The sequence below is a fragment of the Centropristis striata genome, chromosome 17 (assembly GCF_030273125.1).
Source record: "Centropristis striata isolate RG_2023a ecotype Rhode Island chromosome 17, C.striata_1.0, whole genome shotgun sequence".
Lineage (NCBI taxonomy): Eukaryota > Metazoa > Chordata > Actinopteri > Perciformes > Serranidae > Centropristis > Centropristis striata.
Window position 1 is genome coordinate 5,348,665 of NC_081533.1, and position 17,758 is coordinate 5,366,422.

General features: G+C 36.4%; 3 protein-coding genes across 3 annotated transcripts in view; 1 reads left to right on the forward strand and 2 right to left on the reverse strand.

The window, feature by feature from the left end:
- Nucleotides 1-4,791, reverse strand: part of gmpr2 (guanosine monophosphate reductase 2) — a 14,347-nt gene extending 9,556 nt beyond the window's left edge. The window contains exons 1-3 of the mRNA XM_059355251.1: nt 4,734-4,791; nt 2,851-3,021; nt 944-1,059 (exon numbers count right to left, since the gene is read on the reverse strand). Coding sequence (XP_059211234.1) covers nt 944-1,059; nt 2,851-2,941 — 207 coding nt within the window. The 5' untranslated portion in view covers nt 2,942-3,021; nt 4,734-4,791. The remainder of the gene's footprint in view (nt 1-943; nt 1,060-2,850; nt 3,022-4,733) is intronic.
- A 495-nt stretch (nt 4,792-5,286) lies between these two features.
- nedd8 (NEDD8 ubiquitin like modifier) lies at nt 5,287-8,621 on the forward strand. The gene is made up of 4 exons (XM_059355267.1): nt 5,287-5,647; nt 5,767-5,814; nt 5,907-5,989; nt 7,496-8,621. The coding sequence occupies exons 1-4, from the start codon at nt 5,630-5,632 to the stop codon at nt 7,620-7,622; spliced, it is 276 nt and encodes a 91-aa protein (XP_059211250.1). The 5' UTR covers nt 5,287-5,629; the 3' UTR covers nt 7,623-8,621.
- Nucleotides 8,622-10,746: 2,125 nt separating this feature from the next.
- The window catches only part of slc7a8a (solute carrier family 7 member 8a), a 30,462-nt gene continuing 23,450 nt past the window's right edge, over nt 10,747-17,758 (reverse strand). The window contains exons 6-11 of the mRNA XM_059355246.1: nt 17,347-17,470; nt 16,305-16,408; nt 15,823-15,919; nt 15,525-15,674; nt 14,543-14,720; nt 10,747-13,776 (exon numbers count right to left, since the gene is read on the reverse strand). Of these exons, the coding sequence (XP_059211229.1) occupies nt 13,619-13,776; nt 14,543-14,720; nt 15,525-15,674; nt 15,823-15,919; nt 16,305-16,408; nt 17,347-17,470 (811 nt within the window). The 3' untranslated portion in view covers nt 10,747-13,618. The remainder of the gene's footprint in view (nt 13,777-14,542; nt 14,721-15,524; nt 15,675-15,822; nt 15,920-16,304; nt 16,409-17,346; nt 17,471-17,758) is intronic.

Here is a 17,758-nt window from a genome sequence, read left to right on the forward strand (position 1 = left end):
ACGCAAGTGGAAAACTTGGGTTCACATTGTTAATGACACCTCATGGCCACTAGGAGCATCTTTCCTGACTCCATCTATTTATTGAAAATACACGTTTTATTTACAGTAATAACTTTATTTATATATGATATGTAGACAAGCAGAGAAAGCCAGTTAAAGTGCAATAATAGGAGCTTTCACATTGTCCCATTTATGTTTCTAGACCATTTTTAAAATGTAATTTTTCTCTCTACAATGAAAACTATTACTGTTTTTAATTTACATGCAATTAGACTGTTTTGTAGATTTATTATTTATTATTTTTTCTGCTGTTTTTGTGTGTGTAAATGGTAAAAAAAAAAAAAAAGAATAATTAAAAAAAAGGTTTTTACATTTTGTACCATAGAAACCTTTGTCTTTTGTTTGTATTTTGGGTTCCTGGCAGCTTTATACTTTGTTAATTAAAATAAAATGAAAATGTGACTGATAGCCAAGTTTGTGTGGAGAAAAAGGAGCCATGCATGTGATGTAAGGACAGACTGAAAGATGCTGAACAGAGACAGAAATTAATGCAGAGGAAGTTGACACATTTGAACCAAAATCTCCTGGACTTGAGAGGGTTAATGAATTAACAAAACAATACATTAGTGAGTTTTCTAAAAATATGAGGTGCTGTTTTAAAGACACATTTCATTTACATGTTTCTATCATAAATGCATGGTTAACTGGCCTGTCTTCATTTATCAGTCTACTATATAACAAAGGAATGATTAAACATTATAGCATTAAAAGGTTCACCTAGTTTTTTCTGGATCACAATAGTCACTTTCCCTTCAGACAAAAACAGTGAACTGACTCCAACAATATTCTAACAGGAGAGAATAATAAATAACCCAATAGCTGTATGAGGTTAACTATGACAGAATAACTTATCAATACATGCTCAATGTAATGCATAATCTACCTTGTGCAAAGCCAGGGCCATCTCGAAGGTCCCCACAGTGTCCATGTTAGCAGCGATGATGGGGATCCCTCTGTAGCTGCCCTTGGAGTTCCTGAAAGTGTAGCTCCTCATCAGGTCTACCTGGGGAGGGCAGGAGCAACCAGATATTAGAGCAGTAGTCCTCAACCTTTTTGAGTCGTGACCCCCAATTTAACATGCATGTTATCCGTGACCCCCGCTCACTGAACACAATCTCACACGCACAATTCAGATCACCCAAAAAAGAAACAAAATAACCAAAAAAAGTAAACACAATGACCACAAAAGACACAAAATGACCAGAAAAGACACAAAATGGCCAAAAAAAGACACAAAATGACTAAAAAAAGGGGAAAAAATGACAAAAAAGACACAAATCGACCAAAAAAAGACACAAAATGACCAAAAAAGACACAAAATGACTAAAAAAAACACACAAAATGACCAAAAAAAGGGGAAAAAATGACAAAAAAGACACAAATTGACCAAAAGAAAAGACACAAAATGACTAAAAAAAACCCACAAAATGACAAAAAACCCCAGAAATCATCTCGCGACCCCAATTGGGGTCCCGACCCCAAGGTTGAGAACAGCTGTATTAGAGAATATTATTGTCAATGAAGAATTTGGCTTTAAATATTATGGAAAATAAGATGATTTCACACATTGCACACCCTTTTTCCAGCGTTGCATTATTGTCAGTTTTGGCTGCGTTTTTAACTAGAATATAATTTAATAATAATATTTAACCAAAATGTTTTTTTTTAAACTTTATTTTTTCAAGTTTTCACACACATACCATACATTGAACTAGTAAAATGGCATTACAATAGATACACCCGTTGCCAATAGCGGTATGCAAAACAGACATTAAAAATAATAACAGCAAAAGAAAGAACAAGAACAGGGGGGTATGAATAAATTAATACAGGTTTTAAACCAAAATGTTGAATATGTTTCAGTAGCTTGTGGCAGTGAACGACAACATACTTGATCTTATTTACTTGGATCAAATTTGTATTTATTAAATATTTATATTTATGCCAAATGTTTATTATATATTATTCATGTTATGTGTGTATGTATCTATTTATTTATTCGTGTTTTTTTAAACATTTATTTGTAAAAAACATTTTTTTTCAGTTGAATTATATAAAAAATAAAGTTCAAGAAAGCCAACAGTTGAAAAGACATTTTTTGTGCTCTTAATATACTTTTTTTTTTAAATTAGAATATATTTTGATCAAACTTATTTATTATTTTAAATGTTTTAAATGTGTGAGTATTATATATATTTACATTATTTATCTTCAAGAAAACCAATTGTTAAAAAGACAAGGTATTTCTCATATTCATATTTAAATAATGATTATATTTAAACAAAACGTTGAATATGTTTTTAGTAGGTTGTGGCAGTGCAGTACAACATATTTATTATGTTTACAGTATTTGTTTTAAATGTATACATTCATTATTTATTATTTATCTTATTTTAATTATGTTATGTCTTTTGATTAGAATTATTTTACCGTTTCTTTTCAATAAACTCAATGTTATATAATCACAATTTCAAAATTTATCAAAATAATGCAGATTTTTTTGTTTTGTTTACAATAACCAACCTGCAATATATAAGTGTACTTTTCTAGATTTGCTTCACTGACGAAAAAACAATTTATTTAAACAATTATTCGTAATTAAATTATGTGTAAGTGCAGTCAAAGGGCAGCAGGAGCCTTTATTCTAAGCAGCTTGTCCTTGAATTCTCTCTCCAGCTGGTAAAACTACAATAGCTGCCAAAAGCACATGATGAGGAACTTGACAGGAATAAATGCAGGTTCAGGTGGTGTAAATAACTGTAATAAAGTCAGTCAGGTTTCATGTTCCACCTACCTCGCTCCTGGACTTGAGTGTGCTCCGCTTCGGGCGCAGCAGCACATCCTTAAAGTCCAGTTTTATGTCATTCTCAATGCGAGGCATTTTGAAAACAGGATTTTCTTGTAACTCAGTGTCGCAAAAAAAAAAGAGTGAGCTGGAGCAGTTTGTCCGAAGATGTGGATCTGTGAAAGAGAGAGAGGGAGGTCAGAGTGACGACTTTGTGCGAAGACTTTTTATAATGTTTTAACACGCCCTTCTCCGCCCCTTAGACTCACATCTGTCATCAAATGCTACAAACTATCTAGTTCAGGGACGGGCAACTTAAACGCTGCAGGGGGCCACAGTTTTTCATGTTCACTACCACAGGGCCACATATAGGAGCGTGCACTTAATCAGATATGATGAAACTGCAATTTAAATATGTTTACAGTGCAGTAACTTAACATATTTCATGCTCAAATGCATGTATAATAGTATAAATAGGAATACAAAAGGTTTGAAGCAAATAAAAAATAACCACTTACTGTGATTTATTTTATTTTTTCAGTGCAAGAACAGCAGACCAACATTAATTGCAAGAAGTAATTTTGTGCATTTTTACACTGCACCTTTAAGATTTCATGCTCAAATGCATGTAGTTGTACTGAGGGCCACTTCAAGTGAGGGTGCCGGCCGTATGCGGCCCCCCGGCCACCAGTTGCCCATCCCTGATCTAGCTTTATCAGACATAAGTTAGGGTCTGAAAGGAACTTATTAAAGGCAAACACCCTTCTCACATTCAAAAGATACGGCAGAATAACCCAGAACTATTATTACTGCTTGGTGGAAATGTAATACTATCTTTAGCAAGCTTATATTTTCAAAATAGGTAATAAAGGCTCTAAGAAATTGTCACACTGTTAGAATAATTGCCTAAGTCATTTTTTGTCAAAATTGTTTTGTTTTCTTTGCCTAAATCGTCTCCTCATGCCACCTTTGGTAAGATCACCTCCATCCTCAGTTGATCAGATCATGTGATTTTACCCCTTTAAGATAATGGCCTATGTCAAGTGTGTGACTTAAGCGGATTTATTATGCCTAAGTCAAAATAAAATGTGACTTAGGCAATTTTTTGAACATGCCTTTGTGACTTAAGCAAGATATGGTAACACTTTGACATTTTGAAGGTGTCTACATAAGAGTGACATGAAAGTGTCATAAACATGACATGGGATGTGTCATGAACATTAATGACCCTTTGAAGTGACATTAATGCTCATGATACTTGTCATGTCATGTTTCTGACAGGCTTGTGTGACTCTTATGTAGACACCTTCAAAATAAAGTGTTACCATATCTTGCTTAAGTCACAAAGGCATGTTCCAAAATTGCCTGTCATTTATTTCTCTTAAGTTACTAATTTACACAGTGTTATAACTATGCCAATGGCCATCCTTTGTTACATTCTTTTTGAGTGAAATGATCAATAAATGTCATATGTTACACTTTTGGTGAAGTTTTTTGTGTTTCCTGCAAAACTTGAAAAAATGAGTCAGGCGATCATTTTAACAGGGTGACGATTATAAAGGCAAACACCCTTCTCACATTCAAAAGATACGTCAGAATATGCCAGAACTATTATTACTACTTGGTCGAAATGTAATACTATCTTTAGCAAGCTTATATTTTCAAAATAGTTAATAAACGCTGTAGAAAATGCTATTTCTATAAACCATAAAGATCAGCGTGTTAGCCCCGAGTCATAATTCAAGGTTAGCCAGGCTACATCCGTTTAAAGTGCTATATTTTAATAACTTTATTTGTCGTACAAAAGGTCTACTTAAGCATAAGCTATTAATTACTCAATGACTGAGATGTCTAATATATTATGCAGATTAGCAGAATAAGTATCTACCTTTAGGAGAGTATTGTTGATTTTGTCTGTGCCGCTGTTTCTTTTTCCTCTCTGTGAGTGTGTGTGTGTGCGCGCGGGAAGCTTTACGGGGGCGGACACCAACTGACAGCCGCCTTGTAGTTTTTAAAGCGCCTCAGCTAGTGGGCGGCGCGCAAGCAGGAACTACAAATACAAAGACTCGCTTTACGTCACGTTGCGCTGATGTCGTAAGGATTAGTTTAGATGTTCAGGAAACAAACAAACAAACGTTTGTTGGGGCGATACAAACGCTAATGTGAGATAATTTTATTATTATTATTTATGTGTATTCTGTGCCGTTATTGACGGTAAATAAAGCAGAAAATAAAGTTGAAGCGGAACTGTTGTCATTCAAACAGTGGCCGCGGGATTCACTGAGGAGCACAGGAAACAGCTGTTTCTTTTTCCTCTGTGTGTGCGCGCGGGAAGCTTTACGGGGGCGGACACCAACTGACAGCCGCCTTGTAGTTTTTAAAGCGCTTCAGCTAGTAGTCGGCGCGCACGCAGGAACTACAAATACAAAGACTCGCTTTACGTCACGTTGCGCTGATGTCGTAAGTGTTAGTTTAGATATTTAGGAAACAAATTTCGGGTTTCTTTTGTTGTGGCAATACAAACGCTAATGTGAGATAATTTTAGATGTTCATTCTGTGCCGTTTTAGACGGTAAAAGAAGCAGAAAATAAAGTTTAAGCGGAACTGTTGTCATTCAAACAAAGAGGCCGTGGGATTCACTGAGGAGCACAGGAAGGGAATGAATATCGAGTTTCCTCACAAAAAAATCCCGTATTATCCGTATTTTTTAATCAAATCATAGATTCAGTTAAGATACAATCATACTTCTGCTCCTGTGTATCTGATAAGAACAAGTGAACCAAGATGCTGATAAAAGTGAAGGTAAGGCAAAGCAGAATGAGCCGGTTTAACAGTTAGATAAACATTTTTGTTATCACTGACCTGTGTTTAATCTCATCATCTGCTCTAAAATAACCTGAAAATGTGTTTTTTAATCTCAGACGCTCACAGGCAAAGAGATAGAGATTGACATAGAGCCCACAGATAAGGTATGTGATTATCTATTACTGACTCATATGAGCTGTATGCTGATATTCACCCAGTTTGTGTTAATGCATGTTTTACATTCACTTCCATCCAGGTGGAGCGGATTAAAGAAAGGGTGGAGGAGAAAGAAGGGATTCCTCCACAGCAGCAGAGGTTGATCTACAGTGGGAAACAGATGTAAGATTGACTGAAGACAGCCTTTCTTTTTTTATTATTCTGCATCTGTATATCCCACTTAAACCACATAACTAACAGTGATTCATAGGCCTGTCACCATAACACAGTTTTTAGGACGATCTATTTTCCCAGAACCTATCACGATAAACGATAGTATCGTTGTATCGATGTTGTTTTAGTTTTATAACAAAATTAGAGCATTGTTGTTTTGTAATGGGGTATTTGTTGGGTGCCAGATTCAAAAAAAGTCACAATAAATGTTTCCTTTATTTCCTTTGTCTTATCCACCTCAGCCCCAATAAGTTTATTAAGTCATAAAACCAGATAGATTAAATAGATTTCATATCAACCAAAAAGGTTTACGTATGAAAAAAGTTGACAAAGACGAAAACGAAGGACATTTTCACTATAATTTTAGTTAGTTTTGTAACCACATAATATAGTTTGTTAGTTATCATTTTTTAAAAACTTGTTTTTCTTTCAGTTAACGCAAAAAAGAAAAATCAATTCTAGTTTTTGTTATTTTGTTAGTATTCATTAACTATAATAACCTTGGTAGGAAGTGTGTCCAAACTACCAAACTATTAAGAACAACTCGTCTTTACCCTTTACAGCAGCTTGTATCCTTACATCAGGGAGTATATTAAAGATCTCCCTCTACCAAAGTGTGAGACTAGGTGGAAGAGTTTTGATCCAGTTTTTCAATATACACTTTCAAGCAACTAGAAGAAGTTTGTCAAGGAGCTTATAATGTATCTGGCCTTAAAGGAACACTCCACCGTTTTTTCATATTAAAACATGTTATTCGGTCAAGTAAGACGAGTTGATACAGACCTCTTGCGTCTCAATGCGTGCACTCAATCGCCCTGGCGCGCGGCGCCACTTGGCTAGCACTTAGCTTAGCCCAGTTCATTCATTAGATCCAAACAGATGGACAGTTAGAAGCGACCAAACTCCTCCACGTTTTCCCTATTTAAATACAGCTACACGAGTAGTTAAACGACCAAGTATGGCGACACAAAATAAAACGTGGCGCTTTTCTAAGCGGATAAAAAGGAGAACTATAATGTATGGCGGAATAGCACTTGGGAGCACTTCGACTCGGCGCAGTAATATCATCACTCCTGAGGGGAGAAGATTTTTCAGGAGTGATGATATTACTGCGCCGAGTCGAAGTGCTCCCAAGTGCTATTCCGCCATACATTATAGTTCTCCTTTTTATCCGCTTAGAAAAGCGCCACGTTTTATTTTGTGTCGCCATACTAGCTAAGTGCTAGCCAAGTGGCGCCGCGCGCCAGGGCGATTGAGTGCACGCATTGAGACGCAAGAGGTCTGTATCAACTCGTCTTACTTGACCGAATAACATGTTTTAATATGAAAAAACGGTGGAGTGTTCCTTTAATTTTAAACTAAACGATCATCTCCTAGTTTTAAAACATGTATGTCTTTTTAACAGATGAGCTTCCTCTGTCTGACTCCTTCTCTCTTGTGTCTTTTTCCCTTCAGGAACGATGAGAAAACAGCAGCAGACTATAAAATCCAGGGAGGCTCTGTTCTCCATCTGGTGCTTGCTCTGCGAGGAGGACAGCTGCTCCTCTCTCCCAGGAGCTTAAACTCCAAGCCCGCGTTGTAGCCGTCACTTGGAAACATGCCTTAGCTTTTCGCGATGCCTCCACTAAGAGGATACACACAGACATGTGTTGGCGGAGGAGTCACCTGGAGGCATCTTAGGCAACACAGAGCCATTGGTAGAAAGAGTTAGATCAGTTCTACTAGTGGCAGCCACTTCCCTACAGCTCAAAGTGTACTAAACACTTCCCCCACTGTAACGTGGGCTTTGACTAAAGATTTCCAACCCAGAGCTAATTTAGCTGCTGCAGAAAACTGCACTGTCCAGTGTCTCTGCATGTAAGCTTCTATCTTTGTTCCACTGATTTAAAAAAAAACAGAGAAGATGTTTCAGGGAAACTTCCCCTGTATTGTAGTCTTCTCTGCCTTTACAGTGTGACACAAACTTAGGGTTTTTCTTCATCCATGTTTTATTCTGTTCTTTACAATTTGTCCCAAACACTTATTATTATTAGTATTATAATCTGTTGGGAGGCTGCCGGGTGTATCAACATATCATTTTGTCCTGTGAAGCACCCATGTAGCTCAGATAGACTACAGTGTAGTTAAAGAATAGCCTCACATTTTTGGTAAATGCATACAGTCAAGGAAAAAAACTATTAGACCATTGTTTTCTTTAATTTCTTGTTCATTTTAATGCCTTGTACAACTAAAGGTCCATTTGTTTGGACCATTATAACCATAACAACAAAAAGAGCTGATAAGAGTTTAATTTAAGAGCTGATATCTAGACATTTTCCATGGTTTTCTTGATAATAACCAAAATCATTATCAAGAAAACTATGGAACATGTCTAGTTAAGTTGTGAAGAGGCTAAGATTGATAAGGCAAAGGAAATAAAGGCAACATTTATTATGATCTTTTTGAATCTCGCACCCAACAAATAACATACAAAAAAACTAAAACTAATAAAAAACTAAACATAAAAAAAACAACTCACTTTAAAAACTAATTAAAACGAACTCAATTTGAAAACAAAAATTCACAAGGGAATTAAAACTAAAACTAATAAAAAATCCCAAACTATTAAAACCTTAGTATTTTCCAATGGTTTTCTTGATATTGATTTTAGTTATTATCAGTAAAACCATGGAAAATGTCTAGATATCAGCTCTTAAATTAAACTCTTATGAGCTATTTTTGTTATTATTATTATATTTGTCCAAACAAATGAACCTTTAGTTGAACCAGGTATTAAAATGAACAAGAAAGTGAAGAAAACAAGGGTGGTCTAATCATTATTTCCATGACTGTATATTGACTATACTATTCCTAAAAAACTATTCCTAAGAGAGAAACGAGAAGTAGGACATGTTTTGTGTGCTAATCTTAAATCATGCACCACAGAGTTGCTTTAGACTCTAGATTCAGTAGGATTATGTTTTATATCAGTTCATATGTCATTTGTATGGTTTATATTTTCTGAGGTGGTGGTTCTATGAGGTGCTGAGACTTTTTTTTTAGTTTTTTCTGGGGGAAATGAAGCAGTTATATGTCCTCTCTTCTGAGCCACTAGACCTCATAACACACACTTCAAAAAATCTGAACTATCCCTTTAAGAGCAATTTGTTTTTTTGTGCTGATGGAACACTTTGCTGTTGCAAAAAGACAAGGAAAGTGCCAACGATGGTCTTGTCTAACAATGGCCTCAGTTTACATGGAACTGGTAGTTTTGTTTGTGTGTTCAGAGAAGCAGCGTTTAGTTTTGGGACTGCTGTGTCAGCACCATATAACCCCCCCACCCCCACCCCCCACCCCACCACCCCCCAGTGTGAGCAGAATGGAGTGAAATGGACCTTTGCTGTGGGTTTGTTTGTCAATAGAATAAACTGATGTTAATGCTTAAAAATGCCTCATTATTGCCATTCTGTGTTCTTCATGAATTCATATAAAAATGTCCAAAACAGTCAAAATGAGCTTTTTATTCTTGTCAAACACTCACCACCAATATGTACATTTACAACTTTGTTTTTCACAAATTGAAGGTAACACTGGGTTATTGACAAGCTATTATTTTGGGTGTGAAGTATTCTTTTATCACATGAATTTGCAGCATTTGTTTTCTGAAGTTGAAACATTTTCAGGCCTCATTTATGTCCAGTACAGTCAGGATCTTACCGAGAAATCTGAAAACTTTATGTTTAAGGATAAAAAAAGGAGGAAAACTTAAGAGTTTAATCACATTTTTTTCAAATATAAATGAGGCTCTGAATTACAAATTCAAACCTTAGTTCGTGTTTTTATTTGTCTCACATTTGCCATTCTGTGTTCTTCATAAATTAATTTAAAATGTCCAAAACAGTCAAAAAGGAGCCTTGGAACGTCTTATAACTTTTATTCTTTTAAACACTCACCACCAATATGTACATTTACTACTTGTTTCCCCACAAATTGAAGGTAACACTGGGCTATTGACAAGTTATTATTTTGGGGGTGAAGTATTCTTTCATCACATGAATTTGCAGCATTTGTTTTCTGAAGTTGAAACATTTTCAGGCCTCATTTATGTCCAGTGGAAATCTGTTTATGTTGAAGGATAAAAAAAGGAGGAAAACTTAAGAGTTTAATCACATTTTTTTCAAATATAAATGAGGCTCTGAATTACAAATTCAAACCTTAGTTCGTGTTTTTATTACTCTGTGGTGAATGGAGAATATCAGAACAGAAAAAAATCTTGGTGAAATGAAGTAAACAGGGGCAGCCTTTTAGTAAAATCCACGTGTTTGGATCAAGAAAAACAATACTTTTCCTCCACAAATTCAAGGTAACACTGGGTTATTGACAAGTTATTATTTTGGGGGTGAAGTATTCCTTTATCACATGAAGTTGTAGCATTTGTTTTCTGAGGTTGAAACATTTTCAGGCCTCATTTATGTACAGTAGAAATCTGAAAATTTTATTTTGAAGGATAAAAAACGGAGCAAAAATGAGGAGTTTAATCACATTCTTTGAAATGATCGCACAATGGAATAAAGATAAAGACTTGAGGGTTTTTTTTTCAAATATAAATGAGGCTCTGAATTACAAATTCAAACCTTAGTTCGTGTTTTTATTTGTCTCACTTTTGCCATTCTGTGTTCTTCATAAACTCATTTAAAAATGTCCAAAACAGTCAAAAGGAGCCTTGGAACGTCTTATAACTTTTATTCTTGTCAAACACTCACCACCAATATGTACATTTACATTTTTAACACAAAAATAGACTTAAGTTTTGAGAGTCACGATGGTTTCTAGACTGCAAACGGCAACTTCACAAAATGATTTAGACATAAAATTCTTATCAGGCAGTGTGTTGTTGTGAGATGGTGTTTTACTAGGAGGAGAATTAATTATCAGCATACATAGAAAACTTCATATTTCCACCATATTGAAGGCCAGTTTTGGTCTGAATTGGAGCAAAGAGGTGCAGGTTGTAGCTTATTAGGGGATCTTGAGCAGCAAGAAATTAAGACAAGGGTCTAAACAAAATCAGCAGTTAAAAGGAATATTTAACCCCCCAAAATGATCATTTGTACACTAATTACTCTGTGGTGAATGGAGAATATCAGAACAGAAAAAAATCTTGGTGAAATGAAGTAAACAGGGGCAGCCTTTTAGTAAAATCCACGTGTTTGGGTCAAGAAAAACAATATTTTTCCTCCACAAATTCAAGGTAACACTGGGTTATTGACAAGTTATTATTTTGGGGGTGAAGTATTCCTTTATCACATGAAGTTGCAGCATTTGTTTTCTGAGGTTGAAACATTTTCAGGCCTCATTTATGTACAGTAGAAATCTGAAAATTTTATTTTGAAGGATAAAAAACGGAGCAAAAATGAGGAGTTTAATCACATTCTTTGAAATGATCGCACAACGGAATAAAGATAAAGACTTGAGGTTTTTTTTTTCAAATATAAATGAGGCTCTGAATTACAAATTCAAACCTTAGTTAGTGGTTTTTATTTACCAAGAAACAACATACATACAGACTGTCATGACATCTGTGTATAAACACAACAACCATACAGGCACAAACACAATCATTGTACTTGTAAAGACATCCAAGACACCCTGTTCCCCTTAACAACAGAAACCTACACAATACTGGCCCGGACTGAAATGAAACTCATTCTGTCAGATTTTTTTTCTTTTTTTGGGGGTTAAAAGTTGAGACTCCTGAGGAAATAAATACCTAAAAAGCACCAGTACGGATATTCAGCACAAACAGACTGGATTTTCAAAAAAGTTTTCACGGTCTGGAGGTTTTCGGCAGTGGGGCAGAAGGCAGCGGGGATGTCCTGAGTCACTAACAGGTTAGAGAAAGACTGAAGACACAAGGGTACATAATGTGTGTGTGTGTGTGTGTGTGTGTGTGCGCATGAGTGCTGTGACTATAATTATAATACAGCGTAACTACAGATACAGAACGACACGGAGCGGCTTCAATCAAGGGTGCGTGTTTCGTTTTTTGCTGGTGCCTTTACACTAATATTGCACTAAAATCTCTTCTAATCAAAAAATATGGTAACACTTTAGATTAGGGAACACATATTCAACATTAATTAGTTGCTTATTAGCATGCAAATAAGTAACATATTGGCTCTTAATTAGTCATTATTAAGTAGTTATTTAGAATTTAGTAATTAAGAGCCAATATGTTACTTATTTGAATGCTAATAAGCAACTAATTAATGTTGAATGTGTGTTCCCTAATCTAAAGTGTGTAATGTAAAGCTCTAATTTCTACAGCCTAAATAAAGAACAAAAAATCATCTAAACACAGGTAGATGGCAAGCTACAAAAATACTTCTTCCGTAAAACATGTAAGTAAGACAATCAATGCCTCTTTTAAACTGTTTTTCACGCAGGCATTCACATGTGTCGGTGTAGGATTTGCACATTAATGCAAATGTGGTGAACACTATCATGTATTGCCTATTTATTTCCTTTCTACTTGTTTATGTCCGCGCTGGACTTGCAGTTTTAACGGGTTATTATCAGTGTAGTGTCCGTAAAAAGGAAAAAACTGACACTTTTTGTTGTTTTGTTACTTCCATAAAAACTAAAAAACTACCCAAAAGTATGAGGACAAACCGTCTCTCCACGTCATTCAAAACGAAGCTGTTATGGCGCCCAAGTACAGACTATATTCTAATTAAGGCAATTAACAAGAACTGTGCACCATTTAACCAATACATAGTACAGATCACACATCAGCTTTCAGGCGTACACTTCCCCAAGAGTAAAAAAATAGGCCCAGATGTATATGATGTTGAATAGAAAAAAAAATGAAAAAAAGAATATCAACAAAACTACAAATTAAACATATTAAAACTACAATAACAACAAAGTCAAAATGATATAAACAATTATCACAATTACAAAAAAATTCGGAGAAAAAAATAAATTCGGAATCACAGTCACCTTTTAAAAACAAAACACTGTACTTAGTGTACTTCACGACATGAAATGACTTGATCTGGATGTGATTTTCTGCTTCGACAATCAAAAATACAGCTTTGGTGTGTTGTGTTGAACGCGACATGTCATCAAGAAGAAGAAGAAGAAAAAACAAAGAAAAAAAAAAGCTCTGCGTCACATTAGAGTCTTTTGATAAAAATAAAAAATACACAAAAAAAAAAAGATGCTCTTATAGTAGGAGTGTGCAGGGAGTGTGTGGAGGAAGAGAAGCAGGATGATGATGATGATGATGCTGATGATGATGCTGCTGCTGCTGATGATGATGATGATGCGTTTAAGCGTGCACTGAGGAGTTGGAGTTCTTTATTGCACTTTTGAAGGACCCCAGACCGAAACGTTTGAGGTCATATTACTCTAAATATCTCTCGCTATATTTGGCACAAAAGTTACTGATTGATACAAATAAAAAAAATATAAGACAAAGTGTTGATCAGTTAATCCACTACAAACTGGTGTGTGTGTGTGTGTGTGTGTGTGTGTGTGTGCGCAGCCACATGTGCGTCTGCATATGTCTGTTTGGGGGGGGGGGGGGTAAAGACTTTAGCAGTCCGCTGATTTGTGGTTGTCTCCGTCGTCTTTGGACAGAGGAGACCTGGCCTCCTTCATCTCCTCGCCCTCCTCGCCGCTCGCATCGCTGCTCGCTGTTACGGCCGGATACACGACCACGCAGAACTTCTGGCCCAGGTACGTCATCTTATCTGGAAGGAGAGAGCCACGACAAAGAGTTTTAGGACAGGAGTGCTAATAGGCCTTTAAATGATATGTAACAGAGTCTGCATGAAGAAATAGTTTTACAGTCATGGAAAAAAAAAATTAGTTCTTTCAGTTGATTTTAATGTCTGGTACAACTAAAGGTACATTTGTTTGGATGAATATAATGATAACAACTAAAATACCTCATGATAGTTTAATTTAAGAGCTGATATCTAGACATTTAACATGGTTTTCTTAATAATGATTTTAGTAATTATCAAGAAAACCATGGAAAATGTCTAGATATCAGCTCTTAAATTAAACTCTTATGAGCTGTTTTTGTTGTTATCATTATATTTGTCCAAACAAATGATCCTTTAGTTGTAAGAATTTGGAGAAAACAAGGGTCTAATAATTTTTCCATGACTGTACTAACTAATGAAAAATCCAAAACTATTATAACCTTGGTATGCTTTAGGGCGTGAATACGTCCCTATCACGATATTACTACATTTTCCTTCAAGAAGAAATTGTAAAACGTTCTAGTTGCCTTAAATTGTCTTGTTCAGTATTTGGTTATATTAAAAGACAAGGAGTCTTCTTCCAGCCTTTATGCTAAGCTAAGCTAATCACCTCGTCGCTCTGGCTCCATACTAAATGTTGACCTATTCTGTAGACTTGCCAGATGAGAAATAATGAGTTTATAGTCATAATTATGTAAAGCATTTCACCACTGAAGGGGAGAAAGCTGCAACCTTGGTTATAACTTACCAACGAAGGCGTCGAAGCACTGCGGCTTGTTGTCCCAGTAGACTCCCAGGAAATAGACGGGGACGCCAGTCAGCATGATGGCCAGGCCGATGCCACACACCACGGGCTCCGAGTAGAGGGAGAAGATGAGCAGGAAGGCCCAGAAGATGAGGTAAATGACCGGCCAGATGAGGCTGATCTGTAGCCAGAACACGGAAACAACTTATTACTCTCATGTAGAAACAATCAATGACTTTTTGCATCAATCATTTTGTATTTATTGTGAATTTTTTACGGTGGCCCTGAGAGCTCACAGCGCTGCAAATACACAAAACACAAACAAACTGAGAAAACAATTGACAACACAAGCACAGCATTTAGAAAACACGCTGCAAATAGACCACAACACAACAGAAGTGTTTCCAGAGGACACTTAAAATTGATGCACACGTCTGGACATGCATGATATTAATAAATGATTTCAAGATAAAGATAATTTCACTTTATAAGTTTTTAACATGAAATAATCACGTTATTTAATGATAATGATATTTTCATGTTATAACGTGATATATTGCGTTAGCCTGCTAGCGTTAGCCTGCTAGCCGGTATCAATTACATTGCAGTTAAACAAATCAAATAAATTTTAAATTATAAAATTAATAAATAAATAATATATAAATAATAAATATATATAAATAATAAAATTTGTCTTGGTCTTGCTAGCCTGCTAACGTTAGCACGATATGATCAGCCGCTAACATTAGCATGCTATCGACTGCCGGCTAGACGTGTGCATCACTTTTAAGTGTCTTCTAGAAACACTTCTGTTGTGTTGTGGTCTATTTGCAGCGCTTTTTCTTATTGTGTTGTGTTCTTATTGTGTTTTGTGTATTTGCTTGTGTTTTCTTAAGTTGCAGTTGCTGTGAGCTCTCAGGGCCACCATAATTTTTGCATGAAAAATTGCAATATTCAAAGCTAAACTGGGGCCTCAGAAACACACCTTGATTGGTCGGTGCATGTCGGGCTGCTTAATACGCAGCACAATCTGCCCGGCGACAGTGACTCCATAGAAGAGGTAGTTGATGAAGCCCACGTAGTTGATGAGGGTGTACATGTCACTGGTGCACAGCATGAGCAGGGTGGACAGGCACTGAGGAAGAAGAAGAAGAAGAAGAAGAAGGAGGCAGGGTTAGAAACAGGAAGTCTGATGGTTTGTGGTTTGTGTGCAGCTTCAGAAACGGACTTATCTGAAGGAGATAACATAAAAAGGAAGTGTAATTTGTGAGTGCGGTACTCACAGTGAAGAGCAGAGCGGGGATGGGAGTGCAGCGCTTCACATGAATCATGGCCAGCAGACTGGGGAGGTGGCCCTCTCTGGCTCCAGCAAAGAACAACCTGAGGGAGATAAAAGGGGGAAAAATATTTACAGATACAGTATTTAAGTCTGCAATATGGACCAAAAGTCATATCCCCATATATTTAGGCTGAATATCAATATACGATATATATGCTGATATTTTTATCAGAAAGTGAGAGCAAATGTTCAGACAAAGCCAAATATGACATGTCACAAGTAGTTTTATTGAAACAGTGTTAAATGAACATAAATACTGTATAACAACAGGAGTACCTTTTTAAAAAAATCAAAACTCCATAAAGTGCACATTTAAATGAAAAAATATTTTAAATAAAAATAGCCTATGAAATAAAATAGGCCAATCTTTTTCAGCTGGTGCAGTGCCCTCACATAGCAGATCCCATTTATCAGAAGCCAACTAACCGTGAGGAGGTGAAGAGGGACCCGTTGACTCCCCCGAAGGTGGAGAGAGCCACAGAGATGGGCATGATCCACGACATGACGCCCAGCAGCTTCTCACCGAACGTCTGGGGGAGAGAGAAGACCCAGGTTAGAGGATGGATGAGGTAGACTAGGATTGGAAATCCTGATTAAATTCAGCGCCGCATTTTCAAAACCAGTTCAGACATGATGTGTCTTTGGCGTCAGCACTCTGACACATATTAGTGGAAATGGAAGAAGATTCTTTAAGGTTGAATCTTCACGATTTAGCAAATAAAAGCCACAAAGTGGAGTAAACCTGAATATTTCACTGATCCTGAAGCATAACTCTTTTTTTAATTTTACTGTACAATAACAGTTTTTTAGAAATAACAATAACGGATAATATCGGGCTGTCGGTCTGTTAACACAATAAACAAATGTATAACTTTCTGAATGGCATAGCTATATATACTTTGCACATAGTACATCATCATCTGACGCATATAAATTAATGAACAATTAATAACTTAGCGACTGAGACGGCATCAATATACTTAACTGGTAATGTACCAAGATGATGTTTATTATCTTTTAGCTAAATATTTAATATATTTAAATTTTTGTAAGTTATGTGATAACAAATATTTAATGTAAACTGAAAATATTTATATATTTAAATGCACATTGCACCGCCGGCGCTGCTGTTTCTTCGCTCGCAGCTTTTAAATCTCCCAGTAGACCGGTGTGCGCAAGGCATTATGGGTACTCAGGGCACATGGAGGATACAGAAGATCATCTTTATGTATTTTTGGCTTCTGTCATGTTTTTGTCTGCTGTGTAATCTATTTTCTGTATTGTTCCTGTTTTTAATATCTGTCTCCTATGGACCCTGAGTCTTGAATAAAACTTTGATTGATTGATTGATTGATGATGGTTCGACGTTGACTAACTGCCATGCAACATGTTGTTTAAGTCACTAGAGGGCGTCCTGCTACTGTCCAGGTGTGTTGGACCACCCTGCACCATGCACTCTAGCACTCACCACAGCAACAGCGTTGGAGGCGAGCAGCTCCTGCGGGCTCATGGCCGTGACGTAGGCGATGTTGGCGAAGACGTAGACGAAGGTCACCAGGGGGATGGAGATGAAGATGGCACGGGGAAGGTTCCTGGAGACGACAGAAACGGCATTGTTTAGGAGAAAAGCTAAAGAGAAGGAGGTCCGGGGGGGATTTAAAAGAAGGAAATTAAAAACGGTACCTTAGGGGAGGTGTATTAATGGAAACCAAGGTTATTAAAAATGTGGGGTTGTTAAAAAGACAGAAAAATGCAGAGGAAATGAAGAAATAAACCAGTAAATTCTAGCAGAAACGTTTGTAGGTTAGTGCCCAGACACTGGGAACAGTGGTGAGATTTTATCCCATTCCAAGTTAAATACATTTCAGGGAGCTTTAAGA

What these genes read in the sequence shown, in the direction of transcription:
- nedd8 (XM_059355267.1), top strand. An exon ending in ACATAGAGCCCACAGATAAG is followed by an intron (nt 5,815 to 5,906) that starts GTATGTGATTAT and finishes ACTTCCATCCAG; the next exon opens with GTGGAGCGGATTAAAGAAAG. An exon ending in ATCTACAGTGGGAAACAGAT is followed by an intron (nt 5,990 to 7,495) that starts GTAAGATTGACT and finishes TTTTCCCTTCAG; the next exon opens with GAACGATGAGAAAACAGCAG.